The sequence below is a fragment of the Helobdella robusta genome (genome assembly GCF_000326865.2).
Source record: "Helobdella robusta unplaced genomic scaffold HELROscaffold_20, whole genome shotgun sequence".
NCBI lineage: Eukaryota > Metazoa > Annelida > Clitellata > Rhynchobdellida > Glossiphoniidae > Helobdella > Helobdella robusta.
Genome location: NW_008704084.1, coordinates 2,827,404 through 2,849,775, shown reverse-complemented (window position 1 = coordinate 2,849,775; position 22,372 = coordinate 2,827,404). Strand labels below are relative to the sequence as shown.

The following is a 22,372-nucleotide window of genomic DNA, read 5'->3' as shown; positions in this document are numbered from 1 at the left end:
TAAAACTTGTTACATACGTTGTTTTTGTTATATAAAATGGTTTTTGTTATATAAAATGTTTTTTCATTCACTGTTTGCATTGTGTTTAAATATATATGAACATGATAACATAAAAAGCATTTTTTCGACAATCATTTGTCGTCATTGAACTGAACAAGCTTTAAAAAATAGTAATATATATATATATATATATATATATATATATATATATATATATGTGTGTGTGTGTGTGTGTGTGTGTGTGTGTGTGTGTGTGTGTGTGTGTGTGTGTGTAATGTGTATATCTGTGTGTATGCGCGAGTGCGTGTGTGTACATTTTTTGCTGCCGTCATCAGTGTTACATTCCGTTACTAAGTTGTTCTGGAATGGCTAAAAGACAGCCCAAAATGGAGTGGGAATCTTCATACGGGAATCACTGGCACAAAATGTACTGGAGGTAGTTCGAATCAGCTCACGTCTAATGCTGATTAAACTCAGAATGGGAAAACAGGTTCTGACTGTTTTCTCTGCATATGCACCACAGACCGGTGAATCTGAAGACACCAAAAATGAATTCTGGAACACACTCTCAGATGCCGTCAGGAAAACACCATCATCAGAGATACCATTGATACTTGGCGACCTTAACGGCCATGTTGGAAATAAAGCAAATGGGTTCCACGGTGTCCATGGAGGCTTTAGCTACGGGTCTCAAAACGAAGACGGTATACGATTTCTGGAATTTGCTGAAAGCCATGAACTCTCCCTGTTGAACACTTATTTCAAGAAGAGGGCAGAACATTTGACCCATAACGGATGGAGACTTTAATCGAGGACTGATTGATCAGTGTTACTTTACTGTTATATAAGTTTATGCTTCCCTAAATGAACATAGGTTCTAGTTTCACTGATGATGTTGTCAAAAGTTACGTTAAAGAGCATTTTCAGTCGCATCGCGTAACAGTTTGAAACTTGAAAATTATTAGTGACGAAAGAGCAAAATTATGTTAGATGAATAATGAAGTTTTGCTTAGTATCAGTAGTATCAAAAATTTGTATAGCGCCTCTCTTGAAAGGCATCAGAAGCGCTTTCTGATGGGCCCATTGCTGAAATAATGATGCTTCAAAATTCTTTTGAATCGAGACCTTTCGGTAATAGAACCATTCTTCAGCTGTATTTCAGAAGTTCGAAACTTCTGCCGCAACCACTGCAAATCTTCCTTTCCAAAATTTGTCAATTTGAATATCGGATTGACCAAATCCCCATGGTCTGATGACCTCAAATGACTGCGTCCTTGAACTCCCGACATCGGCACCAGCTGTTCACTCAGATAAAGCGGACCCTCGCCATTTAGGCAATCTCTGACCAACAGTGCAGTTTTGAATTTAATCCTCACCGGAAACGTAGCCAATGTAAATCATCTTGCATGTATTTTAAGATAGAGTTAAATTTTGATACGCCGGCCACCATTCTTGCTGCAGCGTTTAACATCGATTGAACGCAGTCCTGCAGGAACAGTTAACTCCATACATTATTGAGTTTGAGTAATCAATTCTACTACAGACAAAACTGTGAATAAGTGTTTTTGTCAACTCCATTATGGGGAAACGTCTTAATAAGAATTGAATCACATTACATGCATCGACTCATTAGAACTGCTATAGAAAAGGTGGCATACGGCTTCAGAGGTTTTGTTCATTAATAAAAACTCAAAAAGAAGTCATTCAAGAAGCAGCTGATTTCTAAATAATTGAATTTAGAAAAAATATTAGTTTATCTGTAATAGTGCTTTTTCTTAACTCGTTAAACACTCTTATGCTAAATCTGCGTTTGCTTTTTTGGCTCTTTTTTCTGGAAATTGTCCTCCTTCTCCGTAACTTGCGAAGTTCAGAGCGGATCTCAAGACCCATCTGTAAAATTCACAGAAAAGCGCTGTTGAACATCGCGGAAATAGCGCTTTACAAGCTAATTGATTGTGAGACTTGGTCAGGATCAAAAAAAGAAAATTTTGTTGTGCGGGGAGATCAAATGTTTTCAATGCTGGTGTCATGATGCCGCTAATATGACATGAACACTTTGACAAAAATGTTTCATTCTTCTCAACAATACTTTGACGTGTTTTATTTTGAAAATGCATTCTATAAGGTCAAAATTCAATTCACCAAGTTCTTTAAACGTGAGCAGAAAAATCGAATGGATAAATCTAATTAAATGATTGAAACCTGATTGAATTTGCAACATGTTAAATAAATTAAAGATTTTTTACAGATAAATTAATTGAAATTTTAAATATTTTTTAAACAGGCTTTATACAAAGGGCCAAGCCATCGTGTCTTTTAAATTCAGGCAGTTAAACAGATTTAACTATTTGTTTATAGGATATTTATTTTAATGCTATGATTCGATTTAACTCTTTCGTGCGTTTAATAATTTTTTTGTTTCTACGCTTCATATTTTTTTCTCAATTTGTTAATGTGCCTTTTTTTATTTATTCGGTTTTAATTTTATACTCAAGTTAGACGTATTAAATGATTAACAAACACATCGACTTTACTAGAATTATAATAAATTTTTTCTTCTACATGAAACTATATTTTGATTGTATTAGTTGTAAAAAATTAATTTCCATTTTGTTGCCGTAGAATATTTTTCTTTTTATGACTTTCAAATAAAATGTTGAGAAAACTTACAAACGCTAATCAATTCGACACATTTAAAGCCACAAAAAAATAACTAACATATGTGCAAGCTTGTGTGTGGGTCAAAGAGTCACTGGTTTATAGTCGCGAGTTGTAGTTGCGCAAAGAATGGAGTTGTATGAACTAGATACATTGGATTTGGTTTCAAGAACTACTTACGCCCGTTCAAGTGGAATACCTACATAAAATAAAATTAATGCTTAATTGCTTACACTGCTGTGTGAAACTTCTTTGCAGTTACATTGCAATATAATGAAAAGTTTGGCGGTAAATAAAATTTTCAGTCGATTTTATTTTTGTTATGGTTATTGTGGTCTCAATGTTATTTTTATTGTTATTGTGGTCTACCAAAAAAATAATGGCATTTCCACAGTCTTGATCCAGATAGTTTCAGGATATTTACAAAATATGTATTACAGGCTTCATTTGGATTTTGCAATACATGCTTGACCTTCGCTAATTCATACATTGCCTAAAGGGATTAAGTACTGGAAAAAGTAGCCGCAGGTGCAAAGTGGCAGCTATATGTGGCACTGCAATGTTAAGCTTTTAGCATCAAATTCATTTTCTAGAATTAGCGAAGCAGCACAGCGTAAATATACAGTTGCAGCCGGTTCATCGGCAAAGTGATAAAAGAGAGCAGTACCGAAAATCTTTCGAGTGTTATCGAAATTAAGGAATGTTTCCAGTAACAAATATAAGAAAATAAACTAATAATATTGTAAAACATTACAGCTTTCGAATTCGAGAAAATTAATTTTGAAAGTTCAAAACTCAGCTTCAACGAAACAGAGTAAAAATTGAACTTGAAAGGTGAAATCTCCTTCAGACATAAAAAAACAGGTGTTTGCTTAGTAATTCAACACTACTAATGACGAGTACTTAAGTATGGAAGTATGTAAATCACATGTGTGCAATCGAAGACTCCAAAAATTATGGTAAGCAATGAAGATAATACTTCTGTTGAATCATTTTTTCAAAAATCATACAACTACTGACTGGTAGACCACATCCCAAAGCAGTCGCGTTGTATGTAAGTTTGATAAAGTTTTGATAGACATTCTGAATTGATTGACATTCTGAAAGACACTGAATATTTTTTTCTGGTGTCCAACAAGAAGCATTGATAAATGTTTGCGGGTCAGTTTGCAATACGAATCTATTAATTCTCGATTTCAACTAGACAAATCATATTTTTTCTTTGTTATCATTAATATTGAACTGACTTTTTATTAACTCTAATGCACACTTGTTAAAAAACTGTACTCGAACGTTTACCGCTATTTAAAATACGCGTTTTAATGGATCAAAATACCAGCAAGCTGGCTAATTTAACTACTGCTACTACTAATACTACTGTTACTACTACTACTAGTGCTACCACTATTATAACTACTACTACTACAACTATTACTACTACTACAGCTCTAAAATAGCAACATTGTTAAAATAGCAAAGGACAATGACACATGGCAGCGCACTGCTATTAGTAAATCCTATTGATACAAGATCTGACGCTTGACATTTTATTTCATATAATATATATATTCATATTTAATACGCATGTTCGCGTGTGATTGATGCTACATTATCTAGCTATTAAATTAGTATTATTATTTTATGTTATTATTCTTCTTATTATATTGTTATTATTATTATTTATTATTGTTAAATTATTTATAAATTACAAAAATTAATCTAAATGTACGATTTAGTTTCAAGAAAAACAAGTAAAATCAGATTAAACGTGATCATTTTGTAGCAAGAATGATCGCAAAATTGAAAGTTTTAGTTGCAACTAACACCACCTTGCCTATGTGTATGCATGAAATAAGAAGATGGTATAGTGTCATATGATGAGGACAATGATAACAATATTAATAAATAATGATAATAAAGATGATGATGATAATAATAATAGAGATGATGATGATAATGTTAACAATAATATAATTATTAGATTAATAACAGAATAACCTAAATTAAAATGTTAGAACACAAAGTCAATCAGAAGCTATCAGTAGCACCAAAAAACTTCAAATTATTTCAGATCCTAATAAAATTTTTCTTAACAACTGAACCAGTCAGCACAAGCTCTATTATGAAATCTTTCGATTCCACTAAACGTATTACAAGAAAGAGACATCTATGACGCAGGTCACAAACACATGCTAAGAAATTAAATTCGTCTTTTATAAGCTGTACATGAAACACCTACTCTATTTCCTTGTTATTATTTAACACTAGTCGGAAACACTTCATTTTGCTAATTTGGCTAGAGAGTCATTGAATTATAGATTGTAAGCTATATAAATATATTTGATTAATTGCTATGTCAACATTGGGTAAACTATTTCTATAACTCAACACGTGATTATTGTTTAAAAGTGTTTTTGTTTACGTTTTGATGATTTCAAATTAACTATGGTATGTACTTAGGTACCTATAAGTATTCAATTTTTTTTAGTACTAATATTTAAGTACATTTTCTGAGTATTTACGTCATCACTGTTCAACACACACGCAAGGAAGATTTGTTAAAATTTCAAGAAAGACCATAACGTGCGCTTTACGACTTGCATCATCGCCCTTACAAGTTATTTGTGTTTAACTATGTACATATCAACAGAAGAACGCAAAACAAAATAGATCGTTACAATTGTTATTATATAAATTGCTTTGATTGATTTCAAGATTTTTTATTTAAATTAAAACAATGAATTTTGCAAAAATTAAATCAAATTGTTCCAAGGTGTTTGTCCCAATATTTAACATCAATAACATGCTGTTGAATGATAGCTCCGTGAATGACTTGAAAGTCCTCTTTGCTGAGTAAAAGTTTTTGCTTCAGTTCGATGAACTGGTTTTTAACGCATATACCCTGAAAGAATAAAATTCCACATTGGAGGCTTTGTAATCTTTTAAATGAAAATAATTACATTTAAGACGAATAATGTTTTCATAGGAAAATTATTTTGAATGACAACGTTAAATATTGAAATATTGGTAGGCTATCCTTTTCAATGAATCAATGAATTTCAAACAGCAATTCTGATTTTTTGAAATATCCGTTTCACAGTGATGAGTTGATGTGCATTATCTAGCCTACGTTGTTTGTTTTTCGTCGTGGAGCCAGATGGAGCATTAATAAATTTGCTTGATAGGTTTTTCATTATTATTTATACCCAGGTTGAACGAAAACGTAAATTTAACAATGTTCACCCGTTACAAAAATTTTTCATAGATTTGCATTTACCAATTAAAAGTTAAGCTTTTATGATCAGGCACGCAAGAAAGACACTGCCCCAGGTTTATCGAAAACAATCAAAATTGGTCTGCCTGGTGGTTATGTAGTTATTTTAAAAAATTTTCTGAAATTGACCATTTAGACATGAAATTTTGAATTTCCGTGAGATAGATAGAATTTCACCGAACTCTTTGACAAAATATTACCGGGATCAGCTACGAATGCGTTCCTTGATGAGATTCGTCGGCTTCTGAAATTTCTAACGTATTTCGTTCTCGAAGATATGAATGAACGTAACCGTGGGCAGGGATGGCCAACCTGTGGCGCTACACGATCACAAGTGGCGCATCAAATCTTAGAGAAAATGCAAGTTTGTTGCCAATAAAAATAATAATTTGAAAACAATAATAAATCATTTGACATACCTATTAAAAATCAAAAATTACTCAATTTCCAACTTGTATCTTTTAATTATCTATTCTTATGTACATCAGATCATTTATTCAATCTTAGATCCTCTTATAAACTTCATGCGCTATTTTTATGTTTATATAAATTTTGGTAACGTTTTTCAAACCGAGCTCAATTTAATTTTGTTATGATATCTTATGTATTGCGTTTAAGAAGGATCTGAAAATAATTTGGTGCATGGCAACAAAAGATCGGCCACCCCAACCTAGAGGATAGATACACTTGATGCACATGCGCCCTCATTCATTCTTCTATGATGTCGTTCGATTACGAATGACATGTAGACATACAAATGGGGGTCTTGCCGGCGTCACCATTACCTGGACGGACCTTGATGTCAGCAGGTTGTGGGTTGAACACTCAATCTACTATCAACAATACAACTCCTGTTACTAGTCAACGACTAAATTCATCAAAATTTAAGTTTATAATTGAAAATACAACTGACAATAAACTACCATTCCTAGACGTACTAATACAAAATAACCACAATGAATTTAAAGCAACAAACAAAGGTTTATGTTTCAATAGAAATAGTGAATGTTGTCAAACATATCTAGAAAGCACGATCTTTTTCTCGTAATCGCGCGTATCATTATTTACTTGCCATAAAGCAGGGTCATCGGATAAACGAAAATATTGCTCAACATTTCAGGGAAAATTCATCAGAAAAGTTCTTATCCAAATTTGGAAAAACGCAAACTAACCCATCATCATCTGACACTTTTGCGCCTGTCTTTGTTTTAGGTTCTTCAATCGCTAATGATGTCTCTAGTTATAGGATCACGTGCAAAACAGGAGAAATAATATCAGTAGACAGCAATATTTGTAAATGGAACTTTGGCCAAATAAGTTTTTAGAAATAAACCTTTCAAAGAAATATCTTGTGGTAATGAAAAACGTATCAACTTTTTATTTTCAATAATTTTTTTTTCTAATTGACTAGCACTGACCGCCAGCTGAAAAACCTCATTGATTTTCTTCGTGCTGTCTAAACCTGTTCTTTTAAATTTTTTATCCTTTCGCAACTTTGCATATTGACTACCATTTAATCTTTTTCTACCATCACTCATTTTCACTATCATATTTGAAACTACAAATATGGCGTCGACATAAAAAGATGGCGATTTATAAAAAGAAAATGGGTCCATCGGTGCATCTTGTTGAATGATTGGCTGATCGGTTTATTAGAACGAATGACAATTTTTTTCGCTTTTTCATGAGTTTAAATTAACTTGAATTAAAATCATTATTTTTGAATAAAATAAAAAATTCAAAAATAATTTTTATTTAACTTGAAGATTTTTAAATCAATGGTTTTAAAATTTGCCGCCACAGGCCAGCGTCTGTTGCGCCTGTGCGTAAATTCGCCACTGCTGACTGGCTAAAATTAAAATAAGGAACCCCTAAAAAGCTTTCTTTATCAACTAAAAATTTCATTGCAACAAAATTGTTATATTTAAATTGTGCTGAAAATAACAAATACTTCTAGATCCAAATATTGAACGGCGCATTTTTCATTGCTACAGGCTAAAAGTAGCAGATAAGCCCCAACGTCAGTTAGGGGATTTTGTGAGATCTGAAAGTAAAAAATTAGACGGATCACTATAAATCATTGATGAAAATATATCGCATAACGGTATTAACACAAGTAACTATAAATTGCTATTAGTTTAATTAATTTACTAATTTATTTCTAGCATTTATTTTGTATAAAATACTATTAAAATCAATATATTTTGTTAGTTCTTAATTTTTCAAATTTAGTTATAGAACAATTTTAATAAAATTATTAGTAAAATATCGAAATTAAATTGCCAAAAAAAATTAAACTGATATTGCTACTACTAAAACTACTACTATTACTACTACTACTACTATTACTACTACTACTACTACTACTACTACTACTACTACCACTACTAATACTACTACTACTACTAATGGGAACGATCTTTTATTCAGCAATAAAAAACAATAAAAATGACAGTACAAATAAAATAAAATAATGAAATAAAATAAAGTGTCAAATGCAATAAATAGAGTATAAATCTGAGAAGCTCATCATTCGAATCGAGAGAGTACGACCAGAGTTAATTAGTTTTAAAATTGATTCGTTTCACATTTCTGTCGCAATAGATAGCGTATGACGATGATATGGCAGATTTTATAAGGTTACTGCAAAAAATAATCAGTCCGAATAATATTAAATTAATGGAAGATTAAATGTTTTAAAGAGACCTAAAGTAGATATTTCAAATGTATTTAGTGTTATTTTTAAAAGTATTAAGTCGTCGTTTAAGTTATTTTTCAAGCTATTAGAGTATTTCGATTGTTTGTAGTTTTTAGAGTTGAAGAAGTTATTCTCATGGTAGACTGTCAACTCCAGGATTTCTAACGTTTCGCCGGGTAGCAATGCGATATCTGGTCGCAATGTCTTGGATAAATATTGGTGATGGTGGTTGAAAATCACCTGTCTCAAGATCAGCAAAAATGGTGACGTCTCGGTTGGCACATGATTTTAACTTGTCGAGGATTATTGCTAAAATTTTGTTGTGTCTTGTTGTGTATCTACTCAATGCCGATGCTGAGCTGTAGTTGGATAATACATGTTTATTGGTTTGAATATTTTTGTATAATGAGCACTGGGCAGTGGAGGACTTTCTCCATCTGTACAGGTTGGCATTTGTCGGCAGCTGTTGAATTAAACCTTTCCGGACAAATCTGAACAGAACCTTTGGAAGGCTCATAATGTAACGTGACCAGTGAGCAATTCGAACCGCAGGAATTTCATTGCTGATTGCTTTGACTATTGTACCCTAACAACGGAGTGAGGTCAGTCGTGCAAACTCTGCACTTTGTTGTCGAAGCATTGTCGCATTGAGCGTCGGTTTGATATCGCTCGAATCAGGGAGTTGGTTGTCAATCGCAATATAGTTGCTGAACGATTCGGACCACAAACACTTCAGTTCATCATTGCAATGTGCTTTTAAATAATTGCGTAATTTGATCCGCAAAGATTCGGCATAGTGTTTAAGAGACCTAATGTTCAAGCCTCCCATTTTGTAGGGGAGGGACAGGCATTCCGCCACACAGCTGCTGATTGGCAGCGATAGCCATGATCTCACCGACTCAACAATGAGAGAGTCAAGGCAGTTGCTTATCCAGGTCAAGAAAATGTTGTATGTCCGCAACTCAAATGCCAATCGCAACGGTACATATCTACGTAGAATTTGTATTTTCCAGTTTACAGTAGTGTCGAGATTGTTTATCACTAACAACAGATTTTTCAACTTTCCAACCAGCTGTTTTTTAGCCTTGCTGTTGTTGTCTTCAAAATCGTAGACCCTGCCCTGAGGAATTGGTTTTTCATCGATGGTCAGCATCAGAAGAAATTGCTCGTAAGAACCGTTTTTTTCCTCATACCGAATGTTGAACATTTGTCAATTCTTAGTTTCATGTCGGTTGCATTGCACCAAGCCCGGTTTACATCAATAAGCTTCTGTGCACTTAACGCAAAAACAACATTTTTTTTTTTTTGTTTTTGTATTTTTTTTGTTAATAATGTGGTTTGACTCTAGAAAATTGTATAGTCTATTGTTGATGAGTGAAGCCATTAGGCTGGCGTTCTCGGTAATTTGACGCCGGGATAGCTGATTCCGTTGCTACAACCGCTTGCGCTGACGACGATGACGAAGATAAGTCGTGGTTTGGAGTTGAAGTTAATTCTTCTGGCGATGCTAGTGTGCTATCCATGTTGTTATCAGTTGAGTTTTGTGGTAGTCGAAGCGATTTGTGCATTTTGCACTAACGTTGGTGCATAATTAGACCCTTACGGCCCTTGCACATTTTACCACAACAACATGATATTGAATTATTATTATTCAAATTAATAGAATGATTGTCAACATAATTTGCGTTATAAATGTGTGACGAAATATTAGCATTAGAATTTACACTTGTGCGAACAAAATTAGTATTGAAATATCCAGCATTCTTAGTGCAGCGCCAGGAATGTCTGCCTACGTTTATGAATATTCTATCACAATGCGGACATTTATTGGAGTTTATACAATAAATCCCGTTAATTAAAAAAATTAAGATTAAATAAAAAGCATAATAAATTCTAAATTTTAAAACTCTCACCATCATCTGCAAAATTATTCCTTTTCAAACAACCAATTTTAAAACTAATTGAACAATTAAAAACTAGTATTACGTATAAAAAACAGAGAGCTGTACGAAAACGGCCAACTCTCATGCAGTACATACATGATAATAATAATAATAATAATAATAGTAATAATAATAATAACAACAACAATAATAATAATAATGTGAACGTTGCTTTTCATTCATTCGAAGTCATATTGTATAAGTAACGATCCAGTGCATAGGCGTACGTTCAAATGTTGTGTGGTGTATAGTGTGGAGATAAACGGAAAAATTAAAAAAAAGAACTAATGCGTAGGATGCTTATGATTTAGAGCTGCATTATAGAAAACAATAAATGATACTAAACCTCAGCATGAAAATTCATTTTACATTAATTTATTACTTAGTAAAAGTCACAGATATTTGCACGCAAAATTTACTTTGAAAGTGAAAAGTACATCATTCTTTTTGAGCCCGTTGGAAATTAATTCAGCTCCTTTAGCGGTTATAAAGTTACTAGAAATATCTAAATATTGTAAAACATGGTTTGTCGATAAACATTTTCCTACGGCTGTGCAACCTTTTTCTCCTATGTTGTTGTGGGATAAATCGACCCAAGTTAGAAATTGGTTGTCCTATTTTGTGTTAATAATTAAGTTTTAATCCAAAATAAATTAATGTTATCAATTTTTATTAACTTTTATTCCATGGATCAAAAACAATGCCTGGTTTTCGGTGAAGGAATTCCAGCTAAAGTCAATTTTTTCCAGAGACCAATTGTTAGCTACGAAATGTAATTTTTACAATTCATTATAAAAAATCATGTCAAATCTAATTATTTTTAAAATTTCCAACATGAAGATTGAAAAGTATAACGACAAATTTTGTTACTACTATCTTAAGACAAGAAAACTCGATCATGTTCCTAGAGACACTATTATTTGTTGTCAATACCGTTTGTTAAAATACATATAGGAAATAAACATGTTGGATTTCAAAACGTAGAAAGCAGGCTAACTTAAATAAAATTATGACATAGTGTTCCTGCTGATACATAGCAGTAACAAATATAGAGACTGATGTAAAGATATATAAGATAAAATAAGGGACAATGGTGAGCAGACTAGTAGCGAAATTAGAAGCCTACATATATATTGATGAACTAAAGATTTAAAGATTTAACAGAGTACCTACCTATATATGATTAGTGGAAAGCAAAAAACTCGGATTACAAGTAAATTACATTAAAAGGAAAAACAAGCCAGTTACGAAAAAAGTTCTATGTAAAAGCTTTTTGAAAAGTTAACTGTTCTATTCTACTTTCGAACTTTTTTTCACTTGGTTCTGTTCTAATTTTTCAGAAAATTTATTTAAAAAGTTAGCAGGGAACATACAGTAAACGAAGCTTATCAATTGCAAAAAAGGTATATCATGTATTTTGACTTGAGTAATATTAGAGCATAAAAATGCCACATTTTTGGTATCGATTTTGCTATTGTCACTAACAAATCAATATAACATATTACTAATAATAACATTAATAATATTATCAACAGTAATAGAAACAATGACAAAGCGTTAATAATAACAGCAAAAAACAAGTTCGCAAATCTCAAATAGTTGAAAGAACGTTGCTTGTGTAATAGGTAATACTAGAAAGAATCGTCGTATAGACTGAAAGGTGAAACGCAATGGGCGCCTTGCCAGATTTGGCAAATATTGCAACTTTATGTTGAAAATTGTTCGTGTGAAATTCTTTAAAAGTTTCAGTGTTCATTGTTTATTTTCAAAAAGATTTATTGTCAGTATTGTTGCGTAAATGACAAATCTAATGATTTTAACAAAACAAACGGTCACAAAAGTAAAAAATTTGCGTAAACCAACACACTTTTCCACTGTTAGTACGTAATCTCAAACAAATAACGATGTTGAACGAAACTTATTTTTATAAAATGCTCTGAGACACATAACTAAATTTAACGACATTTGTGAAAGAATTCCTACACCTATTGGCCCATTTATGTTATCCATTTCACCAGTCTTTTGTTTTTTCTTATCATCTGATCATTCTTTTTTATTGGACAAATGACAAATTTAAATTAATTGTATGTGTCCGATAAAGTCAAAAGAAACAAATCAAGCAATTAATCGTGATGTCATATATCAACATAACGCAGCACCCCATAGATGCGACACATTTATGGAGTTCTAAAATGTCTACGAGATAAATGTACAGTACGTATAAGAAACAGATTACGTGAATCATTTTTCTATTTACATATACGTGCAAAATTTGGGATACTCAAGAAATAATTGGACGGTTAAAATGTTATCATAATGTATCAAATTTTTATGTATATATCGCTTCCTTGATTAAGGTGTATATTTACTTAACAGTTGCTTCATGATTTTCAAATTGCCTTGACAGTAATTTATTGAAAAATATTAATTGTCTAAGCACACCCAAAATGCATTCACAAATGTTGTATTAATATTGATAAAAATGTATTCACAAATGTTGTATTAATATTGGTAAAAATTTAATTATTAGAAATTAGTTCAATATATTTTATTCGTTTAATTTGAGGACTTATTACGGTGCCATGTGTCCTAGAGTTCGTCAAAAAAATCCTATTCATTGTTAATTTCAATTCATTCTCAAATGCATAAGCTAAGCAGCCGAGCAATTAATAAAAAGACACTAAAATTGAACAGACGGTATTTCCGAGTGTTAAGAAGTTAATTGTTTCGAGAAATTATTGAAGAAAACATTTCTGTTTGAATAATTACAAATTGTTAGAACAGAGAGACAATCTTATTTATTTATAACATGTAAGCCAAGCAAACGAGTCTACGAAACCGTAAAAATTTTCCTGTTTCTTAATAAAATAAATATTATGATTTTTTTTAGTCTACAATTTTGGCTGTATTTCCTTTATTTCCAAAAATAAAACATAGTAGATAGCTAACAGAACACATATGGAGAATTAGTATTTATTTTTATTGCTGACTGGCCGCAGCATGGAAATCGCAGAAATGCTCGAGCGTAGAAGGATTGACATCTGCTGCCTTCAGGAAACCCGATGGTAATCGAATGGTGTCTGTCATGTCAACTCAGACAAAGAAAAATATAAACAATTCTGGAATGGTCAAAAGACGGCCAAAAATGGTGTTGGAATTTTTGTCAGAGAACCGCTAGCCCAAGAAGTACTGGATATTAAAAGAATTAATTCACGTCTCATGTGGATCAAGCTTCGCATAGAAAAGCAAACAATGATTATTTTTTCTGCATACGCACCACAGACAGGCGAATCAGAAGAGATAAAAAATGACTTCTGGACTGCATTCTCTGACACCATCTCAACAATACCAAAATCTGAAAAAATCCTGATTGGAGGCGATCTCAATGGTCACGTTGGAGAGAAAACAGATGGTTTTGACAACGTACATGGCGGTTTTGGCTATGGAAAACGGAATGAAGATGGCAACCGCATCCTTGAGTTTGCTGAAAGTCACGGGTTTTGTTTACTGAACACATATTTTAGAAAGAGGTTGGAACATCTTATAACATACAAAAGTGGACCATCAGCCACACAAATTGATTTCTTCGCTGTCAAGCAACCACACCAAAGGCTGTTCAAAAACGTCAAAGTTATACTTGGCGAATCATGTGTCGCCCAACATAGACTCCTTGTGGCAAACCTGGTTGTCAAACTGTCAAAACATGTCTAAACAAATGCCTCGGAGAATCAAAACGTGGAAGCTGAAAAGCAATATTCATCGAGAAAAATTTCAACAGATTGTCGCCACACAGTTAGATCACCAATCGCAAGCCAGTACAGATTGGAGTACATACAAAACAGTTTTGATAAACGCTGCAACTACAGTTTGTGGGAAAACTGGTACAAAAAGTTAGCATGAACGTGACACTTGGTGGTGGAATGACAGTGTACAAAATGCAATAGCTGAAAAGAAAGTTGCATACAAGCAATGGCAAAAATCAAAGTCTGTAGATGACCATAAAATGTTCCGTGGGAAGAACAACTATGCAAGAGGTCAAGTTGCACTGGCTCACTAAAAGCAAAGGTGAACAAATGAAATCTCTGTATCGTATAGCAAAACAAGGAAAGCGCACGAAAAAAGACATAGTTGTTGCCTCATGTATCAAAAACGACAAAAATGAGATGGTTCTTGAACAAGATGAGATCAAGCTAAAGTGGAGAGAATACTTCAATCGTCTGTTAAACGAAACAAATCCCATCAATGTTAACTTTGACGCTCCACCCATCCAAGGTCCGATTCCAGACATCACTGTAGAGGAGCTTACAGATATTGAAATAATATATATGTATATTATATATGTTTCAATATATTTATGACTTTCCATAGTTTTCAGACAATCTTATATCATTGCTAACTTGACTAACTTGTACGTGTATGCTTTTCGCTTTTTGTCGACTAACGTGTCTTCTAATATTTCAATTAACGTTTCTTTAATAAACAATTATATTAAAAACAAACAAAGAAGATGGCAAAATCCTAGGACAGTGCCTACCATGCAATTGAAAACACATTATAAATGCGGGAGATATGTATAAAAAGAGTGCACATAAACAACGACCAATGAGATTGTGAGCACAATGTCGAAACATAATGTAAGAAATTTTAAAAAATACGGAACTGTCAAATTTTATTATTTTAAATTATTTATATTAAAATAATAAAATGAAATAAATGATTTTTATTAAAATAGTAAAAATGGAAAAAAATCTTATTGGCCATTTATATCATCAAATAATTAAAAATTTAAATGAAATGGAATAATGAAAATACCAAATAACTAACAAATAAAATTTTGGCAAAATTCTAGGACAATGCTGATTTGTTATTAGTACATTTTTTTCATTAATCTAGTAAAAATGCCGCAGAAACAATTTTTATTATTTTGAAGTGGTTATGATTTACGCATGCCATAGCTGTTCGAATATGCCCAAAATGAAACATCTTTTTTCGCGCGTCGTAGTTCCTTTTTTGAAAAAGACTATTTATTGTAAAATGAATCAGGCAATAATATTAAATCGTTTAAATTTTAACAAGCTATATCGTCTCACTAGAAATCGTAGAATAACTAGGCAGTGGTTAAGGTTTAATGGACTGTTGCATTGGGAAATGTTTTGCGAAAACTGCGGAGAAGAAATGTACGAGGTTATTCATTTAGTTAATAAAGTTGACCAAGTCATTTGGCGATGTCCAAAAGAAAATTGTCAAATGAGGACAAGTATTCGAAAGGATTCATTTTTTAAAAATAGTAAATTAGAGATGTCAAAAACGATACAAATTCTTTATTGTTGGGCATGGAAAATGTCTCTATATTTGACAACAAGGGAGGTTGGCGTAAATAAAAATACTGTCGTGGACTGGTACAATTTTTGCCAGGACGTTTGTATAGACCGTTGTGTTGATAATTTTGTACAGATTGGGGGTCCCGGAACAATTGTAGAAATAGATAAAACTAAAATTCTGAAGGCAAAATGTTATAGGGGAAGAAACAACAGATATAAAGATGGATGGGTGTTTGGAGGAATAAATTCTTTATTGTTGGGCATGGAAAATGTCTCTATATTTGACAACAAGGGAGGTTGGCGTAAATAAAAATACTGTCGTGGACTGGTACAATTTTTGCCAGGACGTTTGTATAGACCGTTGTGTTGATAATTTTGTACAGATTGGGGGTCCCGGAACAATTGTAGAAATAGATAAAACTAAAATTCTGAAGGCAAAATGTTATAGGGGAAGAAACAACAGATATAAAGATGGATGGGTGTTTGGAGGAATACAGCGAGGGACAAGAATATGTTTTGCAGAGGAGGTACAGGCACGAGACTCACAAACTCTAATCCCTCTCATTCAAAAATGGATTGCTCCTGGGACAACAATAGTCTCTGATGAGTGGCGTGCGTAGTCAGTTAAACAACTTGGGTTATACTCACATCACAGTGAGTCACAGTGTAAATTTTGTTGATCCAGTCACGGGTGCACACACAAAATATCGAATCGATGTGGGCCAGATTGAAGCGTACATTTAAATATATGTATGGTACATCCAAAGACTTGAAGGCTACATATTTAGCTGAATTTATGTGGAGAGAAAAATTCGGTAAGTTGCCTTTTGGAAATATCATTGTACATGTTAGACAGAAATGCAACATATGCTAGGGACTATGATACCTTAATTTTTCTTTTTTCTTAATTTCAATTTTTTATAAATATTTTTATTAGTACATTTGTTTGATATTATTTAATGTAAAAAAATACAAATTTTGAAATGGTAAAAGAGAATAAAATTTATACAATCTTTTTGTCCAAAAATTTAATTTATATAAATACTAGTTTATATTGCCGCCAGCAATCGATTAATTGATATTTTATATTCGTGACATCAACACTTCGATAGCTCCGTATTTTCGTTCATTCATTAAGTTACAGCTGTGTTGCGTTCCCTTTTCTAGTTATCTCATTGGTCGTTCACTTACAGCTGTGTTGCGTTCCCTTTTTTAGTTAACTCATTGGTCGTTGTTTATGTGCACTCTTTTTCATACATATCTCCCGCATTTATAATGTGTTTTCAATTACATTGTAGGCACTGTCCTAGGATTTTGCCAAGAAGTTTTTTATTTTAAACAGGTTATGAGCCCAGAACGCTTAATAAACTGTTTAGAGAAAAAGTTATTTTGAAAAAAAAGGGCATGCAAAAAAAGAAAGAGATTGCAATTCGTGACTAAAAGAACTTTTCCAACTATCGTTGAAGCAAGAACATCAATTTTTTTTTTCCCTTCAAAATGGACTCAGCTTCAAATAAAACAGTTAAGTTGCGCAGCCGATTGGCCTATTTGAAAACGTCGTGTTCGAGATTTCATGGACTACCATGAGGGCGCACTTGATGTGATTGATGGGAAGTTGTCGAAACCAAAATTACTAGAAAATCAAACAGAGCAACAAGCAAAAGATTTTAAAAATAAATTAGATCTGTTTAGAAAGGCAAACAGTTATGCCAAATCAGTAATTGCGAATGCAGTCACAGAAGATACATACCAAAAGATAGTGGACAAGAACACAGCGTTTGAAGTTTGGGAGAAATTAAAAAGAAATTTTGAAGCGTCAACTAAGGACCAACTGTTCCAAGTTTGTAGCAATTTTTTCGATTTCAATTGGATAGCGGATGTAGATGTATCTGGCAAATTGCAAGATTGAAGACTTTATGGAACGAATTAAACAGTGGGCTTCAGGTATTGGGAGAAAATAAACTACCAAAGCTGCTATTAGTATGCATAGCGATGCAGATTCTCCCAAATAGTTTCCAAAACTTCAAATCAAGTTGGCTAATGCTAGGTGAAGAAAAGCAGTCGATAGATGATTTAATCACTCATCTCTGTGCTTTCGAAAGAGAGATAAAGACTTTCGACACAATCGATAAATCATCAAGGCAGAACGCCTTAGTTGTAAATGTTGAAAAGCCAAGTTTCAACAAATCAAGAGATTTCACTAAAAGGACAAAACCAGTTGGTAACTGCAACTATTGCCATAAATCTGGACACTGGGTTAAGCAATGTAGAAAGTGGGTCAGTGATGTAAGACCTTCTAAAAATTCCAAAAATGCTTCAGCGACACCAAGAAAAGCATATGATGAAACATCAAATGTAGTTTTGTGCACGTCAGCCAGTAATCAAACACTGAGAGACAACACTAAGTGGTATGTTGACAATGGAGCAACAAAGCACCTAACGAACAATCCAGATAATTTTGTTACTTTTGAGAAGTTTGTCGCACCATATTCTGTTCAAGCTGCAGGAAAAGAAGTTCTTGCTGCTGTGGGTAGAGGCGAAATAAATATGCTGTCAACAGTAAATAACAAACAACAGTATATAAAACTCTCAGATGTCTGGTATGTTCCAAATATAGGTAGAAACCTGTATTCCATATTAGCCGCACAAGATAAAAATTCAAAAAACAGCAAGTTTGAATCTTATGCAACCAAATGTCAACTCAGTATAAAGAACCGAGTGGTAGTACAAGGGACAAGACGAGTAGATGGTTCCTTGTATAAGGCAAACTTGATTTTATTAACTCCAGATACACCGGCTGAAGTGAATATAGTCAGTGAAAATTCAATAGTGCAGCTCTACCATGAACGTTTTGGTCATTAAGATAAACGTCACATAAAGAATGTTATAAAAAAGGAGTTAAACATTAAAGTTCATCTTGACAAGGATTTGTGTGAACCATGTCTCTATGGTAAAGCACATCGGTTAAAATTTGGCAAGAGAAATGCAACCAATAAACCAGGTGAACTACTATCAGCAGATGTTTGTGGTCCTTTCAGTACAGAATCATTTAATAGTAAACGATATTTCGTTGTTTTCAAAGATCATTACAGCAAAATGAGGTTCATTTCTTTTCTTAGACACAAACATGAAGTGAAACAGGCACTACTATTTATTTTGTCTCAAGCAGCGACTCAAGGTCATAAAGTAAAAGAATTTTTGAGTGACAATGGGGGTGAGTTTGACAACGAAAAAGTTCGAAACATCCTGCGCAGCCATGGAATCACGCAAAGACTAACAGCACCATATACACCTCAACAAAATGGTGGTAGTGAACGTGAAAACAGGACAATAGTAGAAATGGCACGCACATTGAAGTACTCAAATCCAAATTTTGAATTTCCAGTCGCTATGTGGGCTGAGTTATGTTCAACTGCAGTATATTTACTTAATCGAACAGGCAAGTCGTCGATTGAAGATAAAAGCCCATTTGAAATTTAGACAGGTAAAAAGCCGAGAACTAACTATTTGAGAATAATTAGCTCTACATGTTTTGTTCACATACCTGATCAAAAACGTCAAAAAATGGATAAGAAAGCCATAAAAGGTTACCTTGTTGGTTACGATGGTGACGAACGCTATCGTATATGGCTCAAAAATCAATATAAAATGATATTCTCAAGAGATGTAGTTTTCCAAGAAAAACCTATAAAATGTACAACATCATTTGAACATCAGACTCAAAAAGATTTTACAACAGATCCTCAAATCAATTGCAAATCAGAAAATGACTCGAGTAGTAGAAATGATGATTCAAAAAAAAATTACAGATGACACTGAGAAGATTATAGATAATTCAGTTAAAGTTCAACTCAGAGATAGGTCAAGCTTACAGAAACCTAAGAAGTTAGATGATTATGTGATGCAGGCTGAAACATATTTATTAGATGTACATGAACCAGATACATACGAAGAAGCCATTCAAAGAAGAGTCGGACTGAAACTCCTGTGTGGACATATGGGACTAATGTCATAAAATGTTTTGAAACAAGGGAAAGTATTGAAATAATATATATATATATTATATATGTTTCAATATATTTATGACTTTCCATAGTTTTCAGACAATCTTATATCATTGCTAACTTGACTAACTTGTACGTGTATGCTTTTCGCTTTTTGTCGACTAACGTGTCTTCTAATATTTCAATTAACGTTTCTTTAATAAACAATTATATTAAAAACAAACAAAGAAGTTTTTATTTTAAACAGAAGCTCTGAAAGCTATGAAGGATGGAGAGGCAGCAGGACCCTCTGGACTCACAAATGACATTATCAAAGCATCTGGTACTGCAGGTATCCAAACGTTACTACAACTTTGCCGTGAAATCTGGAGAAATTGCTCAATGCCGACTGAATGGAACTATAGCATGACAGTCCCGCTATACAAAGGTGATCCATTGAACTGTTCATCATATCGGGGTATACGTCTGTCTGAAAATTGTCGAAAAAATCATTGAGAGAAGATTAACGTCGTGCATCACAATCGGAAATTATCAATTTGGTTTTCTAGCGGGGAAATCAACAATTGATGCAATTCACATCCTTCGGCAACTGCAAGAGAAGTACCTCGCAAAGCATCAACAACTATCACACATTTTTGTAGACCTTGAAAAAGCATTTGATCGAGTTCCCCGTGAAGCAATCAGGTGGAGTCTACGTCGACAACTCATTCCAGAATGTCTTGTTCGACTTGTGATGGAAATGTATACGAATACTAAGACTCTTGTCAGCACAACGGTTGGAAACACAGATGCATTTGACATCGGCGTTGGAGTTCACCAAGGCTCGATTCTCAGTCCACTGTTATTTATAACTGTGATGGAAGAAATCACAAAGCCGATACGCACTGGTGATATTTGGAAGCTAGTATATGCTGATGATATCGTTTTAACAGCCACGTCTGAGCAGAATGCAGCATAGATGTTTGAAGATTGGAACACCAGACTGGCCGATCATGGATTCAAAGTCAACATCAGCAAAACCAAAGCAATGAACACTGGTGAACCCATCCAATCCACAGCTACTGGACGATGGCCCTGTTCAGTTTGTAAAGCTGGTGTAGGTAACAATTCAATCAAGTGTCAGCAGTGTAACCAGTGGTGTCACAAACGTTGTTCAAAAATAATTGGTACTTTATCTAAAGTGTCCAATTTTGTTTGTCCTGCTTGCATCAATCCACAACAACAAATTCGAAATAGCACTGTTTTTGAAGCCATTAAGGTAGAGAACGTCAAATCGTTTCAATATCTAGGGGATGTTCTGGATTGTACTGGAACAGCTGAAGTTTTCGTTCGAGCACGCATACGTGCAGCCTAGAATAAATGGCATCTCCTTGCCTCTATATTGATGCGGCGTGACATCACCACATCAAATCTACCGAAATCCTGCTTCATGCTGGTTTAGATGATATAAAGGACGAATGCCGGCAACACCGTCTGCGGTGGTTTGGTCATGTCAAACGAAGTGGAAACAGTGCCATAACTTCTCTTGCAGATGTTGAAGTACCTGGCACACGTCCCAAAGGCCGTCCAAAGAAGTCCTGGTCGCAAACAATCGAGCAAGACATGAAAGCTCTAAATTTAAATGGATACAACTAATCGTCTAATTTGGCGCAAAAAGTTGATGGCAAAGAAAACAACGTCCTACCTCGGGAAACTGTGTCTCTGGGCGCAAAACGAAGATTGATTGATAGTATTTATTTTTAGAAATGCATAAAATAAAAAAATATACTAATATAAAAGTTACCAACATAAAGCTATTTGAAGTGATTTTTCCGGTTTCAAAGGTATTAATCCCATCCTATTATGACTCAAATAAAGTGCTTTTAATTTGCCCGTGTCCTTCATAAACAACGCATAAAATATTTTATAACAATAATATTAATAAACCAAATTCTTACTTTTATAACATCTGAGATCAGCAATAAGCTCTTATCAGTCAATGAATTTCCTATCAAATTAGAAAAAAAAACTAAGAATAGTTGATAAATAAATAGGAAATGATAAATAACGGGCAAGTATCGCAGTTCATTATTTTGAAAATCACAAAGGAAACAGAGGTACAAATAATATTCGAAGAATATATAAGCGGCAGTGGACGAGACTAAAATGGTTTTAGCGTCATTTCACACAAGAAACTAGTGTCAAAATAAAAAAAAAGCTACAGATTAAGCACAAAGTCATTAGTTGAAAGTCTCCTATTTAACCAATCGTTCAGACTGAAGACTCATTACGACCGAATATGAGATTACAGACGGAGTGAACTACCGGAAACTATGGCGCATGGTTCACTCTTGTTTTTCATCTATAAAAATGTTGTGAGACTCTGTAACGGCATTTAACGACCTTCATTATTTGCAGTTGATGCTAAACGTTTCAAATTTATCCATGAAGAAAAAACTATTTGCGGTCGTAAATCTCGCTAGTTATGTATGAGA

The 22,372-nt window shown here is 33.4% G+C and overlaps 2 protein-coding genes across 2 annotated transcripts; one reads left to right on the top strand and one right to left on the bottom strand.

Annotated features, from left to right (window-relative positions):
- Positions 1-379: 379 nt before the first annotated feature.
- Positions 380-808, top strand: HELRODRAFT_77287 (hypothetical protein; the record flags this gene model as incomplete). The annotated part of the gene is made up of 1 exon (XM_009018162.1): positions 380-808. A coding segment is annotated over one exon (429 nt), but the record flags the coding sequence as incomplete, so codon positions are not given.
- A 10,157-nt stretch (positions 809-10,965) lies between these two features.
- Positions 10,966-13,660, bottom strand: HELRODRAFT_171448 (hypothetical protein; the record flags this gene model as incomplete). Its single annotated transcript, XM_009018161.1, has 3 exons — positions 10,966-11,187; positions 11,251-11,336; positions 13,564-13,660. 3 exons carry the CDS (start codon positions 13,658-13,660, stop codon positions 10,966-10,968), a joined length of 405 nt encoding a protein of 134 aa, XP_009016409.1.
- Positions 13,661-22,372: the final 8,712 nt, after the last annotated feature.